Genomic DNA, 20,400 nt, shown 5'->3' with positions numbered 1-20,400 from the left:
CTGACTGAGCAACTAAGCACACACACCCCCACCCCCCCATGTATCCAGCATTGTGCTCAAGGCCTTACTTTATCTAATATTTACAGTGATTCTTTGACGTAAAAGAGGAGCCCACTGTTTGGAGAAGTTAAATAACTTGTTCAAGGTCACACAGTTGATGAGCATGCTCTGTGGTCATTCTGGCACTGGTGCTCAGTGGAGATGACTGCCTCGTGTCTCTGAGCACTTCCCCAGTCCAGGCTAGAACCCACGTGCCCTGCACAGCACCAGATCGCTGGGTGTGTTTCCGAAGCCAAGTCCCATCGCTCTCTGCTCTCCCAGAGGCTGCTGGGTAATTGGTCAATATGGTTCCCCAAACCAGGTGCCCATAAAATACTGGTCTCCTCTGATACCTAATACTGAGCAATGGACTTCTTTTCCCCAGTTTCCAAGCAAACTTTGCAAAAGCATGGTACGTTCTGAATTGTACACTTTTCTTCAATGAATTTCTTCTTATTCCTTTGGAGCTTGCTTCTGTTCACCAGCTGGTTGGTGGCAGTAATGGCAAAACAACTGAACAATGAGTGTTGACAGAAAAACTTGGAGATGTGAGATCTTTCACAAAGGATGTATTACATCTTGAGATACAGGGAGATCTAGCTATAGTATATATGTATTATAATACATATTACAATATATAGAGACAGAATAGAATAATTGTGTTATCTTAATATATATATTATATAATAGAATAATTGTATTATTGCCACTGGTAAATTGTTCCTAGTTTGTAATGATAAAGTTAAAGCTATCTCTCTTATTAGTGTTCATGGTTTGCATGTGTTCTTCCCACTAAACAAATTATAAAATTAAAAGATGTTCAGAATCAGACTGGGCAGAATTAGATAATTCTAATAAAAATAGCAAAATATATATTATATGGCTTACTACATTCTAGGCACTGTCCTTTGCACTTTTGATACACTTGATCCCATTTAAATCTCACAATGACCCTATCAGGTAGATACTATTACTCTACCCATTTTACAGATGATGAAACAGAGTCTGAGAGAGATTAAGAGTCACAGTTGATAACCAGTAGAGATGGACATTGAATGAGCCCAGTCTGACTCCAGGACAGTGCTTCTTTCTCTCCAGGATGAAGGGGAAATAAAGAAGGAAAAGGAGAGGAAGAAAGAATAGGAATACAAACACTTAGGAAGTTCGTCCTCTTTTTCAAAGTGTAGGACTTTCTCCCTTACCTGAGGCTTACCTCTCTTTCTTTTATTGGAGGATAATTGCTTTACAGTGCTGTGGCGGTCTCTGCTGTACGTCAACACGACTCAGTCACAGTTACATATACACATTTCCTCCTTCTTTAGCCTCCCTCCCCACCCCCTTGCCCGCTCCCCAGGCCGTCACAGAGCGCCAGGCCGGGCTCCCTGCGTTGCACAGCGGCTTCCCGCTAGTTCTCTCTGCTTCACATGACGGTGTGTACGTGTCAGTGCTGCTTTCTCAATCTGTCCTACCCTCTCCTTCCCCCACTGTGTCCTTCTCCTCTCTTACCATGAACCCAGGGTATAGTATAATATGAAGAGCACTGGGTCAGAACTCAAAAGGTGGCTAAACTGCCCATCAAAATGCTATCTGCCTCACAGGGTTGAGGTTCAAACAAGACTTGAGTGGGGAAACGGCTTTGAAGGCTGTATATGCACCTGCAATTTACTAGAGGCAATGCATCCTGGTGGGTTGGTCCCAGCAGGCCCGGGGTAGGAAGGCAAGTATCTTAGGTCACCTGGGCCTTTGGACAGCCCTTTGTGACACATTTTCAGCCAGGCTCTGCGGGCAGGCTGAATTCCAGGCCACATGCAGTGATTTTAAAGGAGCTAAATCCTCTGCAGTCATACCCACGGTGGCCTAATTCTGGTCTTACCAGCCTTGCTCACCACCTTGTTCCCCTGTGGTGTGAACCCACTCAGCATCGGGACCTAATTCTCTTTGCATGGCCCGCCTGTGAGGTATCCTGGAAGAAGAGTCTCCAGGCAGAGGAAGGGCCTCCTGGCCTTACATAACCAGTATTGAGCACCAGGTGCCAATTCCCAATAATCTCACAGCGCTGAGGGAACAACAGCTAAGGGTCATGTGGAGACACATTCCAAATAGCAACCATGCTGAGGAAAAATTGATTCCTCCACCTCTCTTTTCATTTATGAATTCAGTTTTGTTGTTTTTTTTTTTTTTTGTCAGACTGAACATTTAAATACACTCTCTGCTCTCTTGATTCCCCCCATTTCTCCCCCTTTCTCATTAAAATTCTAATTATTACCAGAGCAGGAAAGATGTATGATCAAAGGAAAGCAAAACCCTAGAAATACCTTTTGTTTTAAGGTGACTCATATTGCAGAGAATGCACCCAGAACCGCTGTAACAAATAACAGATTTGGAGGGCTCAGAGATGGCCAGATACTTTTAAATACACACACACACACACACACACACACACACACACACACACATATCTGTAGTATATACTTAGCTATATCTGTGGTAGCATTCCTGTGAACCCCAGGGGTATCAGGGCTTAAGGAAACAGTCTCCAAACTATTTAGATCATGAAATCATAACAGCAAAATTTATTTTTGTTTAATACTTCCAACATGTGTTTATTTGCTCCCATGTTCTATACACATGTACAAAAGGGGTATTATAAAGCTGACTCTCCAAACACTTGGCAGTTGTGTGACCCTGGGCAATCTATTTAACCTTCTGTGCCTTAGTTTTCTCATCTGCAAAATGAGGATAATAATCTTCACCTATTTCACTGGAGAGTCTTAAATGAGTGAATACATAAAAAGCACTTTGTGCCTTGGACATTTTAATTGTTCATAACTTGACTAAATTCAATAACAAAATTCATTACTACAATTTATATATTATAATTCTGATTTTTTAAATTTTTCAGAAAATGAATAAGTATTCAAGAAATCTGATATTTTTTTCTCTTACACTCCCAGGATGCATGCACACCGTAATTGGAGACCTTTAGTCTAGAAGTTCACTTAGAATCAGTTTGGCCCCTAGCAGTCTCTAGTGGGCTAACCTCAGCTCCTATGCTGGGGAAAGGCTCCCAGGTCTCTGTGCAGGGGCCTGGGGGCTGGAGAAGGTGGCAAAAGGCATGAGGGTCCTATGTTCTTATTCCTTAGTCCTGAAGGTGATAGCTGATCAAGGCCAATACCCTACAGCCAGGGAGTCGGGAGGCAGTGCTACCTCCCCAGAGAGGATGACTGATGTTTTGGCCTCTTCCTCAGGTCCCTCTGGAAGGAAGAGAGCTTTCCCTGGGGCCTCTGCTGTGAGAGTTCTCTTGATCCCCCGAAGAGGGACCAAGCATCTCCCAGCCTAGTTTAGTACCAGGAATATGGCAAGTGCTCAGTAAATATTGGTTGAGCGATAATGACAGCTGTTTTATTTGACATTGATCGACTGATTCATTCATTCATTCTCATGTGTCAGTTTCTATGCTGAGCCCTGAGTCAGACAAATAAAAAATAACACAGGGTTATAGTAACCTACAGTTTCATCCAGGACAACAGTCTGAGACAGTGGAATGAGCCCCAGGCTGGGTGGGCAGTGGACATCTGGACCCTGGTCTAGGCTCTGTGATCTCTGACCGCAGCCGAGTCCCTCGTCTGGAACACTGCTCCCACCTGCAGAAGCACAGCCTGACCTCGGTACTTGTAGGGTCATTCCTCACCTTAAATCCCAAGATTCTTAAGGCTTGGGACAGGACAATTCAGAGGCTGCAAGCTCATAGGCCTGCAGTGGCAGGCAAGTAATAGGGAGGAGCTGGTGAGCACACAGCCTTCTGAAGGGCATCGCCAGTTCTCAGCATGTGGGAGCACAGGTCCAGTCACCAAACCCTCAGGCCATTTCCAGAGAAGCCAGGAATCTTGTGTGATGATGACAATGGTGATGATGGAACTGCTTGATTTTTCAGTCATATGCAAGCCAAATAAGCCTTCTCTTCTGGCTTGTCTACAAGTGACCTTTGTGCAAACCCATTGGTTCAAGTCTTCCTGATGTCTCAGAGTAAGAAGAGGCCTTGAGCTCAAAGGTTCATTCCTAAAGGTGGGGTGGGGGTGGGGGGTGTGCTTAGTAACTTCTCCCAGAGAGAGGCATCCTTCATCCATCTCCTAGGGTAATGGACATCCTACTTGGGGCACAGGGTGGGAGAGTGAGTGCCTGCCTCTGAATCAATCATGACTTTCAAAAATACCAGTGTTACAGCAGAGCTCTCACACAGCCACAGGAATGCGGGCAAAGGACAGCTATCAGAATTGTTTGTATTTAGCTCTGAAGTAAACTATGTGGATCAGATTCCAGCTTGGTGTGGTGTGTGCGGGCTCAGTCATGCCCAACTCTGTGCAACCCTATGGACTGTTGCCCTTCAGGCTCCTCTGTCCATGGAATTTTCCAAGCAAGAATACTGGAAAGGGTTGCCATTTCCTTCTCCAGGGAGATTCCAACTTCATACAAGTATTTGTTGAGCCTACTATGTGCACACTTCTGGGAAACAGAAGAAGCATTGGATCTAATCCCCACCCTCAAGGAGATTATGCTTGATCTCATTCTCTTCAAGTCAACCTACTCACTATATATTAGCTCCTGCTGTGGGCTTGGCGGGCTTGGGGTGAGTGAAGAGAATGAAGTATCTCAGCCTGGGGCCCCTGATACCTCACAACCTGTGGAGGAAGAGAGCTGTCTGCAAAAAACTACTCTGCTATAAGTCTGGCCATAGTAACAGTTCTAATAGAAATTCAAACAGCATCCAAATGTGAACGCCTCACGAATTTGCACATTTGCTTAGGCTGCTATTTAAATTACTTTCCTTTCCCCGGGCACACGCCAATAGGGAGTCGAGGAGGCAGCCCAGGTGCTCCCCAAGCTGGCGGTGGGGGGAGGGGCGAAGCTGGATAAATCAGCCTGAGGTGAACACGAGGCTGCAGATATTTCACAAGTTGGATGTGGAGCACTGACCCTACAACCACCCCTCCTCTGCCTGGGCAGCCTTCTCATGACCACTCTTTTCTCTTCTTCCGTCTCTGTCCCTTGTGTGTGGCCCCTCTTTGACAACCCTTCCCGGCTTCTCCCCACCTCTGTCTGTCTCTGTGCCTCCCTGCCTGGCTGAGGGCAGGCACCTCTGTCAGCCTCCTCGCAGTGGTAGTTATTGTGTGTGGCGTGGCCCTGGTGGCAGTTTTTCTCTTTCTCTTTTGGAAGCTGTGCTGGATGCCCTGGAGGAACAAGGAGGCCTCCAGCCCCTCCTCTGCTAACCCCTCCCCGGAGGCCCTCCAGAGCCCCAGCTCCAGAGGCAACATGGCGGACAAGCTCAAGGACCCCCACACCCTGGGCTTCCTAGAGGCGGCTGTGAAGATCAGCCACACGTCCCCAGATATCCCGGCCGAGGTGCAGATGTCCGTCAAAGAGCACATCAAGCGTCACACACGGCTGCAGCGACAGACCACAGAGCCAGCATCGTCCACCAGGTGAGGGTGGACCCCTCCCTTCCTTACCTCCACATTGCTGGATCCAATACATGAATGAGATTCCAGCCTGTGAGGATCAGAGACCGGAAATAATCATATGCTTATTGTGGTTGGAGAATATGTCAGATGATGTCCTCCGTGGTGGGTGATCGGCTCGGAGGTGGGCACCAGAAGTGACTGCAGCAGAGGGGAACCTTGGAGGTGGGGTGCTGTGCAGCTGGTCAACCCTGAGATGTGCGTGGGTGGGAGGTGTTGGCTTGTCCAGAGGGAAAGGAATATGCAAAGGTGCAGAGGCATAAAAGTTAATGATGTGTCTGTGTCCACACCGCCTCTGAGATGGAGTCTGCAGTGTGTGGGAGAGAAGTAAGAGATTCCTAACATTTTGAGAAGGAGAATAGCCTTTGACAGAGTTCCCTGCCTTACAGAAATTGTATACAACATTCTTTATCTGAACAAACAAAATGACAAAAAAAAAACCTCACCATGTAATGACAAAAACCTACTCTGAATTCAGAAACGTTTAAAAGATGTGAAACATGCATGCATAAGGCGTTGTATTTATTAAAAATTTTGGGCTCTTATGGATTCCTGGGTCCAGGATCCCAGCAGACCGGCCAAAGGGAAGCAGGGCTGGTCTTCAGATTGAAAGCCAGAAATGGTGCAAGTGCTGGGTCACATTTATGGAGTTTGTTTTTTGACATCAGGCAAATTGCTCATTTTCCTAAGCCTCAGTTTTCCCAACTGTGAAATAGGGCTAATGATGCTCATAAGGTTGCTGTGAGGAGCCAATGTAAGAATCCATGAGATAATAAGAGCTTATTATATACCTGGCTCTGTTCTAAGTACTTTGTGCGCATTCATTTCACCCCACAGCAATCCTATGCAATTGCTACTTCTATTTTTTCGTATCTTATAGTACAGAGAGATTAAATAATGTGTCCCAGTTCATGTAGCTAGAAAGTGGCAGAGGGAAAGGGGGTGATGATCAAGGTAGTGGTGAAGGAGTGCTGTATGGAGGGTGGGAAAGGATGGTCCTTCTAAATAGGGGAGCTTTTTAAATAGGTGAACCAGAGTCACGTCTACCAGGAAGGAAACCTAGAAAGTCAGAAGCAGAAAAGCAGGGGAAAAGATCACAATGGCTAACGTTTACTAAAGCTTGTTATGTACCAGGCCCCCTTCCAACTACTTTACGTGAATTAAGACATGCGCACAAAGTGCGGCAGATAAGGCGGTCAACCAGCAGGAAGTAAAGGGGGCCTCACACGGGGTAGGATGAGCCGGAGTCCTGAGCCATGTCGGCCTGCACCCCGCTCTCCCGTCCCCTCACTCTCTCACCCCTCCGCCCCTCCTCCAGGCACACGTCCTTCAAGCGCCACCTGCCGCGGCAGATGCACGTGTCCAGCGTGGACTACGGCAACGAGCTGCCCCCAGCGGCGGAGCAGCCCACCAGCATCGGCCGCATCAAGCCCGAACTCTATAAGCAGAAGTCGGTGGATGGGGACGATGCCAAATCCGAGGCCAAGAGCTGCGGGAAGATCAACTTCAGCCTGCGCTACGACTACGAGAATGAGACCCTGATTGTGCGCATCCTGAAGGCCTTCGACCTCCCAGCCAAGGACTTCTGCGGCAGCTCCGACCCTTACGTCAAGATCTACCTCCTGCCCGATCGCAAGTGCAAGCTGCAGACCCGGGTGCACCGCAAAACCCTGAACCCCACCTTCGACGAGAACTTCCACTTCCCGGTGCCCTACGAGGAGCTGGCCGACCGCAAGCTGCATCTCAGCGTCTTCGACTTTGACCGCTTCTCCCGCCACGACATGATCGGGGAGGTGATCCTGGACAACCTCTTTGAGGCCTCCGACCTGTCCCGGGAAACCTCCATCTGGAAGGACATCCAGTACGCCACGAGTGTGAGTACCACCGGCTCCGGGGGCCTCTTGAGGGTTTATAGTTCTGGATTTGAGTGGATGTGTCCGGGAACCCACGAACCCCTAGAGACAAATGGACCTCTGCCCTTCAGGATGTGAAAGGGGAGCTCAACTCATAGCCCAGCCCACCCTAGGGGAAATCCTTGCGCCGGGCCCCAGATTAGGGGGTGGGCAGGGAGGGAGGGTGACAGCAGAGCTCTCAAGTGGTTGGGAAGGGAAGGAAAGGGAATTTGTATCTATTGCTTCTGATGAATCTTCTGTAGTGGTTGCCTCTACCTGATAGGCCTCAGGACTACCACCTATAATCTGTCTTTAATCAAGGGTGAGGATGGGGCCAGGCCTATAGACTGACTCAGACAGCAGCATGTGCCAAGGGCTTTGATGTGTACTAGAAGCCTGGCACAGGCGATCAAGGACAGGCTATATTAATCAGGATAAACCAGGTTATGCCGCAGCAACGAATAATCCTAGGATTTGGTAGCTTAAAGCAGCCAAGATTTAGTTCTCGTTCATGTTACGTGTGCTTTGCAGCTTGACCAGGGTTCCATTCTACCTTGTCACCAAGTTTGCAGAGGCTCCGTTTTGACCCTGTGCTCTTAGTTACCACCTCAGGAAGGAGGGGATGTGGCAAATTGTGCACTATTTCTTAAAGCTTCCATGCAGACATGACAAAGGTCACTTCCACTCACCTTTCATTAGCCAAAGCAAGACACATGTGACTCCCAATATTAAGGGGATGGGGCAAAGCAATCCTACCACATGTCCAGAAGAGGGACTAGACGTACTTAACAACCAGAACTAGAAATTGTCATGCAGCAGAGTCCTTGCTCTCAGGCCCTGCCTGCCTGCCTGCGCCATCTGGAAGGTGGTAGGGGAGGAGGCCAGCCTGGAAGGAGACCTGGCTAATTCACACACTACAGAGCCAGATGCTGGGCTCTTCATGATCAATTAGAATTAACCAGGAAGGTTTCAAGGCACACAAGGAAAGGGTGATGTATTGGTGTACAAGGAAAGGATTGTTAAAGAAGCAATGGGAGTTGGATACGGTTAACCCGGGGAGACTTCTTGGAGGAGAAAGTCAAGCACTATTTTGAAAATGAGTAGGGCTTGAGCTGGCTTTTTAAGAGGGGGGCAGGTTTGGCACAGAGAATTAAGAGGGCATCTCCAAAACCCTTGGGTCCAGTGTAGACAGTGTTCTCCAGGGCCCTGGGTGGCTGTTGAAGAAGCTATGTAATTGCATCCCGCAGACGTAGGTGTGGGATGTACCTCTCTCTGAGTTCAGCCAGGCAGCTGAGAGCCCTGAAGGGGTGTTGCCACCAAATGCCAATGGCCTTGTGTCTGGTGTCTTGAACGCCAAGTGGTTGAGTGTCCCCTGGGATATTTCTTTCACTATTTCTCTGGGTTTAGACTCTCCCTGTGGACAATCAATGCTCAATATCTATGTATTGAATTTCTAAGGAGAGAGGCTGGGAAAATCAACCCCACTCTGATGGGAAAAGGAATTGATTTGTTCAAGGAGAGAAAGTTTGGTGGGCTCTGTTTCTGCTCTGGGAAGGTCTATCCCATTCTCCTAGCTGGTGCTAACTTTGGTCCAGTTTGACGTCCCAGAGTCTCCACTACTTTTGCTTTCCTGAAATGTCATCCCCAAGAACAGAGAATAGCACAGGCAGGGGGGCTTGCAGACAGGGCGGGCAGATGGGGCCGGCTGGAACAGCAGCTGTGCACCAGCCCCAAGCTCAGCAGCTCTGCTCTATCAATCACTGTGAAGTTTACATCTGGTACAGCTCTTCCCTTGTGGTCTCAGATGGCAACAGCTTCATTATGGTGACTGTACAGGTAGCGAAGAGCAGCTTAGTCCTCCCCATACTGAGGCTGAGGCCCAGGGGCTCAGAGAGAGAGGGGGGTGGGGGCCAGGGGCTGTGAGGAGCAGGACTCAACTCAGTCCTCTGAGGAGCCTCCCTTCTCCTCCCCAGAGACCTCCCTTTCCTGTGACTTTAGCTCCAGGCACAGTGGACGTCCTCATCCTGGAGCAGGCAGTCTGTGCTCAGGGACGCCCCTCACCTGAATGCTAACTTCCTAGAATTCCGTGGCTGTCCCTCCCCTTGTCCCACACCTCTTCCCCAGCCCAGCTTGAGAAAAAGCACAGACCCTCACCATCCTCATCACCCTCAGTCAGTACCATTATAGTCCTCCTCCATCTTCTTTTAAGCAGGACCCTGTGCGAAGCACTGGGGAGCAAGGGGGGTCTGGGATAGAAGACAGCCTCTTTGACCCAATGCAGAGCTTGAATTATAGAGACAAGAAATGTTCATGCAGTAGCTAGTGATGCAAAGTAGCAAATAATGTGTGAGGTTGTAAGATCTGAGAATTAGGACAGTCAGGGACAGTTTCTTGGGTGAAAGAGAATTTAGCTGTGTGGGGAGGGCTTGGTATACATAACTTGATATGCAAAGAGGAAGGGGAAGCATTCTAGCCAAGGACAAGAGGAGTCTGGGACCAGGAGTTTTGAAGCTGAAGGTGGGGTGACTTGCTCATACACCCATCTTGCTCGCAGTCTGTGGGATGAATGTTCTGTCTAGTGAGGCCACCAGGGCCCTCCTCTCTGCAGCTTCTCAGCAGGCTGGCTCTCAGGGGCGGTGTCTTTATCCTGGGGGGATGGGGATTCAGGCAAAGGAAGGGAAAAGGAAATAAAGGGCTGGTGCTTTGGCTTGAGCTGACTGTAAAATTGTAATTATGCTGAGGCCAGAGAGGCCCAAGTCGCAGTGACGGGGAATGATTGAGCACTCCGTGTATGTGAAATCCTGTAGCCAGCGCCGTGGGGGCCGGTGTGGATGAGCCCAGTCGGCTCCCATCTCTCCCACGTGCCAGATTCCTGCCGGATTCTGTTCCTAGAGTTGCATTTTGGCCTCCAGCTCCTCCAACCTGCAGGCTGGTCCCTGAACACGCCCACCATTTCTGCCTCTTGACTTTGCTCCCAAGGTTCCCTCTGGCAGCCAGGCCTTTCCCCTACTTTGCTGACCCAAACCAACCCACCTTTGAAAGCTTCCCCCAAAGTCCTTCCACTCTCAGAGAAGTCACTGCTGGATTTATTCTCTGGGTCCCTCAGTTATACACCGAATCATATTCTGTCTTGCAAAGTCCTCCCAGTGGCTTAGGAATGGTTTGTGTCCCACATTTGACTTTTTTATTTTCCCTCAGGGCTGAGCGTGTCATTTTATGCAAACATAAGATCTCAGCACCTTCTTGCTGAATGACCGGTGGCTTAGTTAATTCAAATAAAACTATATACTGGTGCACAGGGAAAGGATTATTAAAGAAGCAGTTAACCTGGGAAGCCTTCCTGGAGGAGAAAGTCAAGTAGTATTTTGAAAATGAGCAGAGCTAGGCATGGCTCTGCACTCCTTCAGAGTAACGGTTCGGGTAGATGGCTGATGTCTGGAGTAGCAAAGAAATGAACCAGTCGGATCAGGTGGTCTGGACTGAAGTGGAGGGTCAGTGACTCACAGCCTGGTAGAAGGAGAGGCCCTGTGAGAAGCGGGCTGGGGAGGCTGCTCTGAGGTCACACCAGTCTATGAATGCTGTCTGCTTGTTGCTCCTCACACGCAGACGGGAGGATTGGGTGCAGCCCTGGCAGGTGGAACCAGACCTGCCCCGGGACCAAACCCTGCTTAAGGTGGTTTAGAGTAGCAAAGCCTGGAGCATTTGTGTTATTTCCTTACGAGCACTGAAAGTGGAGCTTGAAAGCTAGTGAAGGGAAGGTATGCATCCAATTAGGCAAGCTTTTTTAATCGCAAACCCTTAAAGCCCAAGGAGCACTGGCCTCCGCATCCCCAGGTTGTTCTGGAGGAAGCTTAGGCTGTAACAGAGCTACCCCGCCCCCTCAACTGGAGGGTGAGGAGCAGGCGCAGCAGCCGTGTTGGGGCCACCGGAGCCCTCTATTGTTCCCCGGGATCAAGACACTCAGGCTGCCACTGAGGCTTCCCCCTCTCTCTGGCTTGACTAAGGTCCCCTGGAGGTCTCCTGGGAGTTCCCTGCGGTTTGCCATTTTTCTCTCCACCCAGAACTTCCACTGGAGGAGATCATTCTGCTCTTCCCTCTCCCCTCTTCAGCCCCCAGTCTCATTATTTCTATATAAAGCTGTAGATTTATCATTATAATAGAGCTGCCGTCACCAAGGTTTGCTAACGTCTCTGTAATCTTGTAGTTATTGCTACAGAGGCCTCAGACCCCAGCGCACTGTTCCTGTCCCCATTCCTGCTCCTTCATGGAGGCTGTAATTGGGGCCATAAATATGTGCCATGCTTGGTGGTGTTAATGGACTTGGCCATCTTTCTGCCTTACCGGGTTCCCCATAGGTCAGAGTGAGCGTGTGTGGTCATGTGTGTGTGCATGTGTGTGTGTGTGCGTGCGTGCATGTATGTGTGTGTTTGGTGGCAATGCAGTACTCCATAGACCATCAGGGAGCCTGGACTCAGCCTGCAGGGGGGAAGGGAGGCCTTGTGTGCTGGAACAGTCTATTCTCTAGCCTGGGAATGAGCAGAGCTGGGTACAAAGAGCTCAGGCTTCAGTACCAGACAAACTTGTGTTGTATTCTAGCTTTTGCACTCTCTAGCTTTGAGATCCTAGGGACATTGTCTAAACCATGCCTCAGTTTCTTCATCAGGAAAGTGGGAGGTAATAATGGAACCTAGCTTGTATTATTTGTAGTCACTTAAATAAAATGCAAAGCTGCCTAGGGCAGCACCATCACAGGGCAGCCTGCTGAGCTCCATGCTGACAGTGCCTCTCTTCTAACTCAGCCTCCAGGGCACTATTTATACCACCCCCCGGTCTGAGCCCCAACTTTGGTCTGGACCATCTATTCCGACAGGTGGTTGGCTATTATTCATTCCTATTTTATTTGTTTCTCTCTTTTATGTATTGTCTTACCATGTGTTCTCTGTGTGACCTTGGAAAAGTGACTTGCCCTCTCTGGGCTGCACTTTCCTCAGAAACCAGTTTCAAAGTTATGAGATTCTGAGATTCTCAGCTTCTCCTGTAAAGAAGTGATTTCATAGCAGAAAAACCCAGTGCGTGGGAGTGTGGTCTCCCTAGTAGAGGCCTAAGCCCTGGGTTGATAGGCCACTGGGCAGAATTCCCTCCCCTCAGTGTCCTCTCTTCAAGCCCCTGGGAAATGTCCTCCAGGGAGTTGCTGCCACAAGCAAGGCCCTGTCAGCAAATGGCCTTCCTCCTTTTCCTCTAAGACTCAGTCCTGCACCTGGGCTCAGCACCCTCCCCGCCTCTCAGGTCCCCCATCTGCCAGTTATTAATATGGAGGTTATTGCTTGAGTTCCTACCAGGAGCCAAGAGCACAAGCAACTTTATCCCATTTCATCCTCTCCAGAAGCCGTATTACTGTGCCCTATATGTAAGTGAAGAAATGAAGGTTGCAGGCTCAGTAATGCCCACTGCCACCCAGACAGGCAGTGGTAGAGAGTCTTCAGCAAGTCCAGGCCTTCAGCAGAGCCCATGTCCTGCAGGGCTAGAGGGGAGTAAGTTCGATTATGTTGCTCCTTGGGCAGAGACAGACCCTGAAATTGTGCAGCTCGTCAGGAAATCCAGAAGAGTGTTTGGTTTGGATTTTCCTTCGTGACCTGGTTCGTTCCTCTTGTTCCACGGGACTTTTGTGCTGACACTTCGATTCTGTTACCATCTCCCCAGCGTTCTTCCTATGGGCACTGGGTTTGACATTCATTCCTCTCTCAGTCAACAAACACGTACTGGGTGTCAGCTATGTGCCGTCAGTGTGATCACTGAGCACATGTTGTGTATAGAAGCCTGGCTGGGCTGTGGAAAGGATGACAAAGAAAGAGCCCAGCTCCTACAGCTTAGGCTAATGGGAATTGTGTCCAGTGACTCCCCTTGCCAACCTCCCAGCCCTCTCACACAGAGGGTGCACACTTGGGGACAGACCAATTCAGATGCTCACAAACAAAATTACCCAAGCTGCTGTACTGCAGCCGTTAAGCAGAAATGCTGAGGAGAGAAAAGAAATCGGAGTCAGACGAGATTGGTTTGGGAAAGTTTCTAGAAAAAGAAAATGTTAGGCTAGGCTTTGATGGCAGTGAAGGAAGAGAGTATTGAGAGAGAATCAGAGGGAAGGGAGTGTGTTTCTCTATTTCCTTTGGATTGGGGGAAAGATCTAGAAAGAACCTCTCATATGGTGGGTTTCTTCTCTTTGTGCAGTAACTACTTGTGGTGTGATTACCGTGTACCAGACACCAGGCTAGCCTGGGGGATACGAAAACTTCAACTCGGTCCAGTCCTCAAAGCTTCACAATCTGATGGGGGAGGTAGGAAGGCAGTTCTCTCGTCCCAGGGGGACATGCAGGTCCCAGTGTGTTGGTGGAAGACTGGCCTCCTAGAATGAAATTGCTTTCTTTGCCAGAAAAGAGTTAGTTGCATCCTTTTCTCACACCCATTTGCTTGAGTGCAACAGGATCCAAGGGTAGCTTACAAAAGGCCTTTTCAATTAGAGTCAAAGAATCTGCAAAATTGAGTCACTGTGACTCATTCAGTCACCCTGGGACAAAGCCTCCCAGATACTCATTGACTAGCAGTTTGATGCAACACCTTCAAAGTGCCCACCTTGGATCTTAGGCTCCCAGTTCTACCCTGGCCAGGAGGGAGGGCAGGAGCAAGAGGGAAGCATAATGAAATTTCACCCACATGTCTTCAGTAACCTTTTAAGAACTTATTTGGGTCCAAGAATGCTGGGTATTGAAGGACAAACATAGTCCTTATTTTCAAGGAGCTGATGGTTGGGTGGAGGTTTCAGAGCAAGTAAAAATGTAACCAAAAGAACACTAACTAGGCGTGAAAAGGGAATGGGGGATGACAGAGGTGATAAGCTGGAAGAGTGAGGGAGTGGAATGGGGGATGCAGATGGCAAAAGAGAATTCAAGAATAAGATTTGAGTTTGGGGAACAGTCACAGTCAAGAAGAAAGAGGAGACGGACCAGCAAAGGATACCAAGCAGGAGGAGAGCACAGTGAAAAGAGAACTGAGGACAGCCAAGGAGGGATGGGTCAGGAATTGTTCATCCAGTGGTGATTTCTTCAGGCATCTGCAAGGTACCAAGCACAGTTCTGGACATTGCGGATGGTCGTTGCTATTCAGTCGCTAAGTCGTGCCTGACTCTTTGCGACCCTGTGGACTTCAGTGCGCCAGGCTTCCACATCTCTTACTATCTCCTGAAGTTTGTCCAGGTTCATGTCCTTTGAGTCGGTGATACCATCCAAACATCTCATCCTTTGTTGTCCCCTTCTCCTCCTGCCCTCAATCTTTTCTGGCATCAGGGTCTTTGCCAATGAGTCAGCTGTTCACATCAGGTGGCCAAAGTATTGGAGCTTCAGCTGGCAAACCACTCGGGTATTCTTGCCTGCAAGAACCCCATGAACAGTAAAAAAAAAAACAAAACACTGCAGACGCATGGTAAAGGAAGCCCTTGCTCTCAGGGAGCTTACACCCTGGTGTGGGGAGACAAAGGAGTAAGTGAGATAGATAGTATGTTTGAGAGTGATGAGTGGCCTGGAGAAAATAAAGCCTGGAAGTGTGCTGGGGTGTGTTGAGTTGGGAGGATGGCTGGAGGAGAGGTCCTGCGCTTGTGTACTCAGCTGCTCAGTCGTATCCAACTCTTTGTGACCCCAGGGACTGTAATTTGCCAGGCTCCTCTGTCCATGGAATTCTCCAGGCAAGAATACTGGAATGGGTTGCCATTTCCTCCTCGGAGGATCTTCCCTACCCAGAGGTCAAATCCATGTCTCTTGTGTCTTCTGCATTGTCAGGTGGGTTCTTTACAACTGGCACCACCTGGGAAGCCCAATCACAGGGTAAAACAGATTAGTCAGGGGAGATATCCCCAAGAGGAGGCCAGCCAAGTAGACCTGAGAGATAAGAGGGGAGAGAGCCATGCAGAGGTCCAGACAGAGAAAATGCCAAATGCAGAGATCCTGAGGTGGGAGAACACCCGGCTTGTTCAAAGAAGTAAGGGTTCAATGTGGCTGAAGCAGAAATGGGGCTGGAGAGGAGAGAGAATAAAAGATGAAATGAGAGGGGGGAAGGGGCAGGAAAAGTTCATGGAGTTCCACAGTCAAAAGTTTAAAAGCATCACTAGGGCTGACAGGTTGGAAATAGACTATACAACCAGGGCAAAGACAGGGATATCCATTGGGAAGCTGTTGCCGTGAGAGACAGTGGTGGCTGGGACAGAGATCAGGGTAGAGATGTAAGCTGTTCTTGATTCTTGATGTATTTCAAAAGCAGAATTAGCAGTATTTGCTGACAGATTGGGTGCAGGGTCTAAGGTGTAGAGAAAGAGAAGAATCAAGGTTGTCAGCCTTAGCAACTCAGGAGGGAATCTCCATCAGCTGAGTTGGGGAATTCTGGAGAGAGAACCCATATGAGGAGGAAGATCAAGAACTCAGATTTGAACATGTGGTAGTTGAGATACTTTTGGGATATTCAAGTGGAGGTGTTGGATAGTAACTTGGATAAAGAATGCACCAGAAGAGAAGCCTTGGCTGAACAACTCAGTATAGGGGATATCAGCATGTAGATGGTGTTAAAATCCATGAGGTTAGTTGAGATCCCAAATTTAGAGAAGAGGAAAGACCCAAGACTGAATCATGGGACACTCTACTGTTTAGACCGTGGGGACCATGAGGAAAAGTCAGCAAAGGAGGCTGATAACCAGCAACCAGTTAATTAGGAGGGAAAACCCAGGAAAGTACAGTTTCCTGGGAAACCAAGACTGTGTGTCCAGGACGAGAGAGGGAGGGATCAACATCATCAGACCCTGCAACGGATCAAGTTAGACGCAGACCGAGACGTGACCGTTTTGCTCAGCATCAGCCTTGCCAAGAGCTGGTGGAGCCCCACTGGAGATGAGGTCATTGGTGGGGGATTGGGACGTGGTTGTATGTATCATTTTAGGGGAACTCTTATTTTTCGTTTATGTGACGCTTAGGGAAGTGAGCTCTCAGTGGCTTGGCAGGCTGGTTTTGCAGTGTCCATGTGTTTACACTGCCACACTTGGGAAGAAGTGGGATGGAGCTGGGGGGAGTGGGTGAGCGGCCCCATTCCACTCAGAGCAAATCAGGCCAGGACACCGCATTGCATCAGGAATTTGCAGCAAGGCTAGGTATCCCTGGAATTCTGCCTTGAATTCTGGACTCAACTCTTGCAAGCAGGACCAAGCCTGGAGAGAAGCCGAGAGATAGAACCTTCCGAGAGAGGTGCACAGGGCAGATCAGGGTCACATGGAGGCTCCAGGAGCTGTGAGAGGAGCAAGGCTGGGCCTGGGCCCAGGCTGGCCGCCCAAACCCATGAAGACTGCTCCCCAGGCCCTCCAGTCAGAGCTGCTCTGAATAATGCATGAAGCCAGCCAGCCCTGCCCACTGTTTCAGTGGCTTGGCCCCTGTGAGCCCTGGTTGTGCCCTCCTGGCAGCCTGACACCAGCCTGAGTCTGAAGCCCCCGCATGGCTCGGGGCTGCAGGCCTCACTTGTTTACTTGCTGCTCAGCTGGAACTGCTTGTCTCTGCTAATGTTCACTTAGCCCCACACTCCCTGGGGCCTGGCCTCATTGTCCTCTTTATTCTCAGGAATGCTGAGCTCTCCTGCACCTCCAGCCTCAGGCCGTTGTTTGTTGTTGTTCAGTGTCCCTGTTCTACTCTTTGCGACCCCATGGACTGCAGCACGCCAGGCCTTCCTGTCCCTCATCATCTCCCAGAGTTTGCCCAAGCTCATGTCCATCGAATCAGTGATGCCATCCAACCATCTCATCCTCTGTCACCCTCTTCTTCTGCCTTCAATCTTTCCCAGCATCAGGGTCTTTTCCAATGAGTCAGCTCTTTGCATCAGCTGGCCAAAGTATTGGCGCTTCAGCATCAGTCCTTCCAATGAATATTTAGGGTTGATTTCCTTTAGGACTGACTGGTTTGATCTCCTTGCAGTCCAAGGGACTTTCAAGAGTCTTCTCCAGCACCACAGTTCAAAAGCATCAATTCTTCGCCTGGGATAAGGGCAAAAATGTCCAGATCAGATCCCACACAGCTGATTCCTTCAGCCCCTGCCAATGTAGAATGCAGCCGGCCAGCATTTCTCCTCTGAGAGGGGAGGAGAGGAAGGGCCTGGTTGCTTGCCTCCCTCAAGGATGCCAAGTGATGATGGGGATGTCAAAGCCTGGAGTGCTTTCCCTGCTCCAGAAATAAGACCTGCAGCCCTGCCTTGCAAGCTCTTGTTCTACTTTGGGAAGAAGTAGGAAGGGGGTGCACCAGGGGTCCCACCACGCTCAAAGCTCAGGTCCTGAGAATGTGACTGTCCCCACCAGGCCCCAGGTTCCGCAGCCAATGTGACCTTGACTCTTCTGGGAACTACTCAAAGGGCCAAGGCTCCTCTACCCAAGGGTTGCTGAAAATCCATCAAGAGCCCAGCAAGGGGGAGAGGCGGGGTGTGGGTCTGAGCTCCAACCCACAGGCAACAAGTCTTTTGGGGGCAGAGAGGGAGGGGACAGAATCCCGGAATTGCCGCAGGGTTCCTGAACTGCTAGCGAGAGCTCCAGACCAGCAAGTTGTCCCTTCAGCAGAGGTGATGGCTGCACCAGCCTTCCACAGCCTCTCACTTGGGCCACCTGGGACCAGTAGCCTTTCTTGGGTACAGGGGGTTAAAGGTTTCCCAGCGGGGTTGGAAAACAAAGCTAATTGGTCCAGACAGGGCTCTGACCCGGCTATAAGCAGAGTTGCTCAGTAACTGCTCCATTGGCCTTGGGTGTTCTCTTTCAAGTCATTTCTAAACTCAGCCTTTCACAATAGGTCCATCTCTACAGCTTCAGATGAAATGGCCTTAAGACGCTGCCAGAGGCTCAGAACTGTGGGGACAGTTCCCTCCTCGCCCTTGATAAATTCCTAGCATCCAGACAGCCCCACTGCCCATCCTAGTCAGCTGCCTGCGAACCCAGCTTCCACGGGCAACCAGACCACAGCCCTGTTCTGCCTCCCTCCTCTGCTAGCTCCGTGCTGGCTGGGCCAGCCGACCCTGCCCTGCCCTGGCCCCATGTGCTGCTCATTAGTATGCTGTGCATCTAAATGGTATAAATATCTAATCTTCCCGTTACAAGAGAATGAATGGGAAATCATTAGGCAACAAGCTCATGCATCAACCAAAATTTATTCCTCCAACACTGGTGCATTTGATGTGCTTCCCCCCACCTTGCTGTGCAGAGCACACACTTGTCTTGTGGCTGCTACCGCCTGATAACCCACGGTGACATTTTCTCCTGGAGAGATATTATTTGGTCACCAGCTTCCCAGGTGGCACAGTGGTGAAGAATCCACCTGCTAGGGCAGGAGATGCAAGAGACTCGGGTTTGGTCCCTGGACTGGGGAGATCCTCTGGAGAAGAAAATAGCAACCTGCTCCAGTGTTCTTGCCTGGAAAATCCCATGGACAGAGGAGCCTGGTGGGCTACAACCCATGGGGTCACAAAGAGTCAGACGCAACCAAGCAACTGAGCACAGACACGCAGGGAAGCAGCAGGCAAACATCCCCTCTGGACACTGTCAAGGACGTTCAGACCACAGGATTCATTCCAGAGGAAGGGATTACAGCAAGTCCCCTAGATCAGCTGCAATCCAAAGAGACTCAGGTCACTGGGTGTAGCCATGGCTAGAATGGCAACCATCTGGGAAGAACTGGGGCCGTCCCTGAGGGGTGTCTAATTTCTTTGGTGTTATGACTCCGTTTTCTCGAGGATTTAGGGAAAGTCACAGCTGGAAAGGGCCTCGGAGATAATCTGGCCCCGTGTCTTCCTGTCACAGGTGAGCAAGATGAGACCAGAGAAATCACAGAGCTTGTCTGGGGCAGCTCCGTGAGTCTGTGCAGCTAGGGACCCCAACCTCAGTCTCATGCTCTCCTCACTGGCTTCCTTGTCTCTAGGCTTTTACAGGGAATTCTCTTCCCCTGGCTATTTCACTCATTCCCTCTCTCCTTCCCTCCCAGGCCTCTGCCCACCCCCTATCTTCATTCTGTGCCTGTGAGCCTCTCTGTCCTGTAAGGGAAAGAGCCAAGACTTGGAGCCCAAGGCATGAAACTCAAAAGGCACAAAGACGACACTCTCTCTGCCACAGTCAGTCTCTTCCACGCAGGAGACTCCCAGTCTCTACTGGGAATGGAAATAGGCAAACCAACAAGCAACATCAGCAAGAAAACCAAGGAGGAAAGGGAAGCTATAGATCAAAGAGCCTCAGACCCTGAGCCAACTAACCCCTGACCACCAAGTCTCCCACCGCACATATGTGGAGGAAGGAGACAGAGCTAGCTGTAGAGTCTAGGTCAGCCTTGCCCAAGTGTTAGCATATTTTCATGGTGTTTCCGTGTCAGCAGCAATGTAGATAACTGTGGTCTCTCCAGGAGGCAGCCACCCACTACAGTCCCCGGCCCCCACCCCCACCAACCCCATGCCCATCTGGCCCTCATTCATCCTCATCAATCCGCCCCTGTAGCTGTGTTTTCCTCTCAGGTCTGAATTGACACCTACTCATTCTCCATGAATGTTTAATGCCTTCCTTTCTGGACAAAGTCTCCAAGACCTTGAGGGTGTGTCTGTTGTTCTTGTTCAGTCGCCAAGTCATGTCTAATTCTTTGCGACCCCATCGACTGCAGCACGCCAGGCTTCCCTATCCCTCACCCTTTCCTGGAGTTTGCCCAAGTTCACTTCCATTGCATCGGTGATCTCTAAAGACGGTCTCTCTAGGGCTGCAGCAAAACTTGGGACAGAGTGTTTTCCATGGAGTCCACTTGGCCTTGGGAATTAGAATATGAGAGACAGCACCTGGGATGGGACGGACTGAGCAGGATGTTTAAAAGCCCACCCCTCTCTGAAGCGTCCCTCTGGCCAGCATGGCTGGAGTCACCCAG

The 20,400-nt window shown here is 49.8% G+C and overlaps 1 protein-coding gene across 2 annotated transcripts in view; it reads left to right on the top strand.

Moving 5' to 3' along the window:
* Positions 1-20,400, top strand: part of SYT6 (synaptotagmin 6) — a 66,813-nt gene that overhangs the window by 7,595 nt on the left and 38,818 nt on the right. For both annotated transcript variants that reach the window (XM_018045941.1, XM_018045940.1), the window contains exons 2-3: positions 5,254-5,519; positions 6,874-7,429. In XM_018045941.1, coding sequence (XP_017901430.1) covers positions 5,263-5,519; positions 6,874-7,429 — 813 coding nt within the window. In that variant the 5' untranslated portion in view covers positions 5,254-5,262. The remainder of the gene's footprint in view (positions 1-5,253; positions 5,520-6,873; positions 7,430-20,400) is intronic.

The sequence above is a fragment of the Capra hircus genome, chromosome 3, assembly GCF_001704415.2.
Source record: "Capra hircus breed San Clemente chromosome 3, ASM170441v1, whole genome shotgun sequence".
Taxonomy (NCBI): Eukaryota; Metazoa; Chordata; class Mammalia; order Artiodactyla; family Bovidae; genus Capra; species Capra hircus.
Note: the sequence above shows the minus strand (reverse complement) of the source record. Positions and strands in the feature narration are given on the sequence as shown.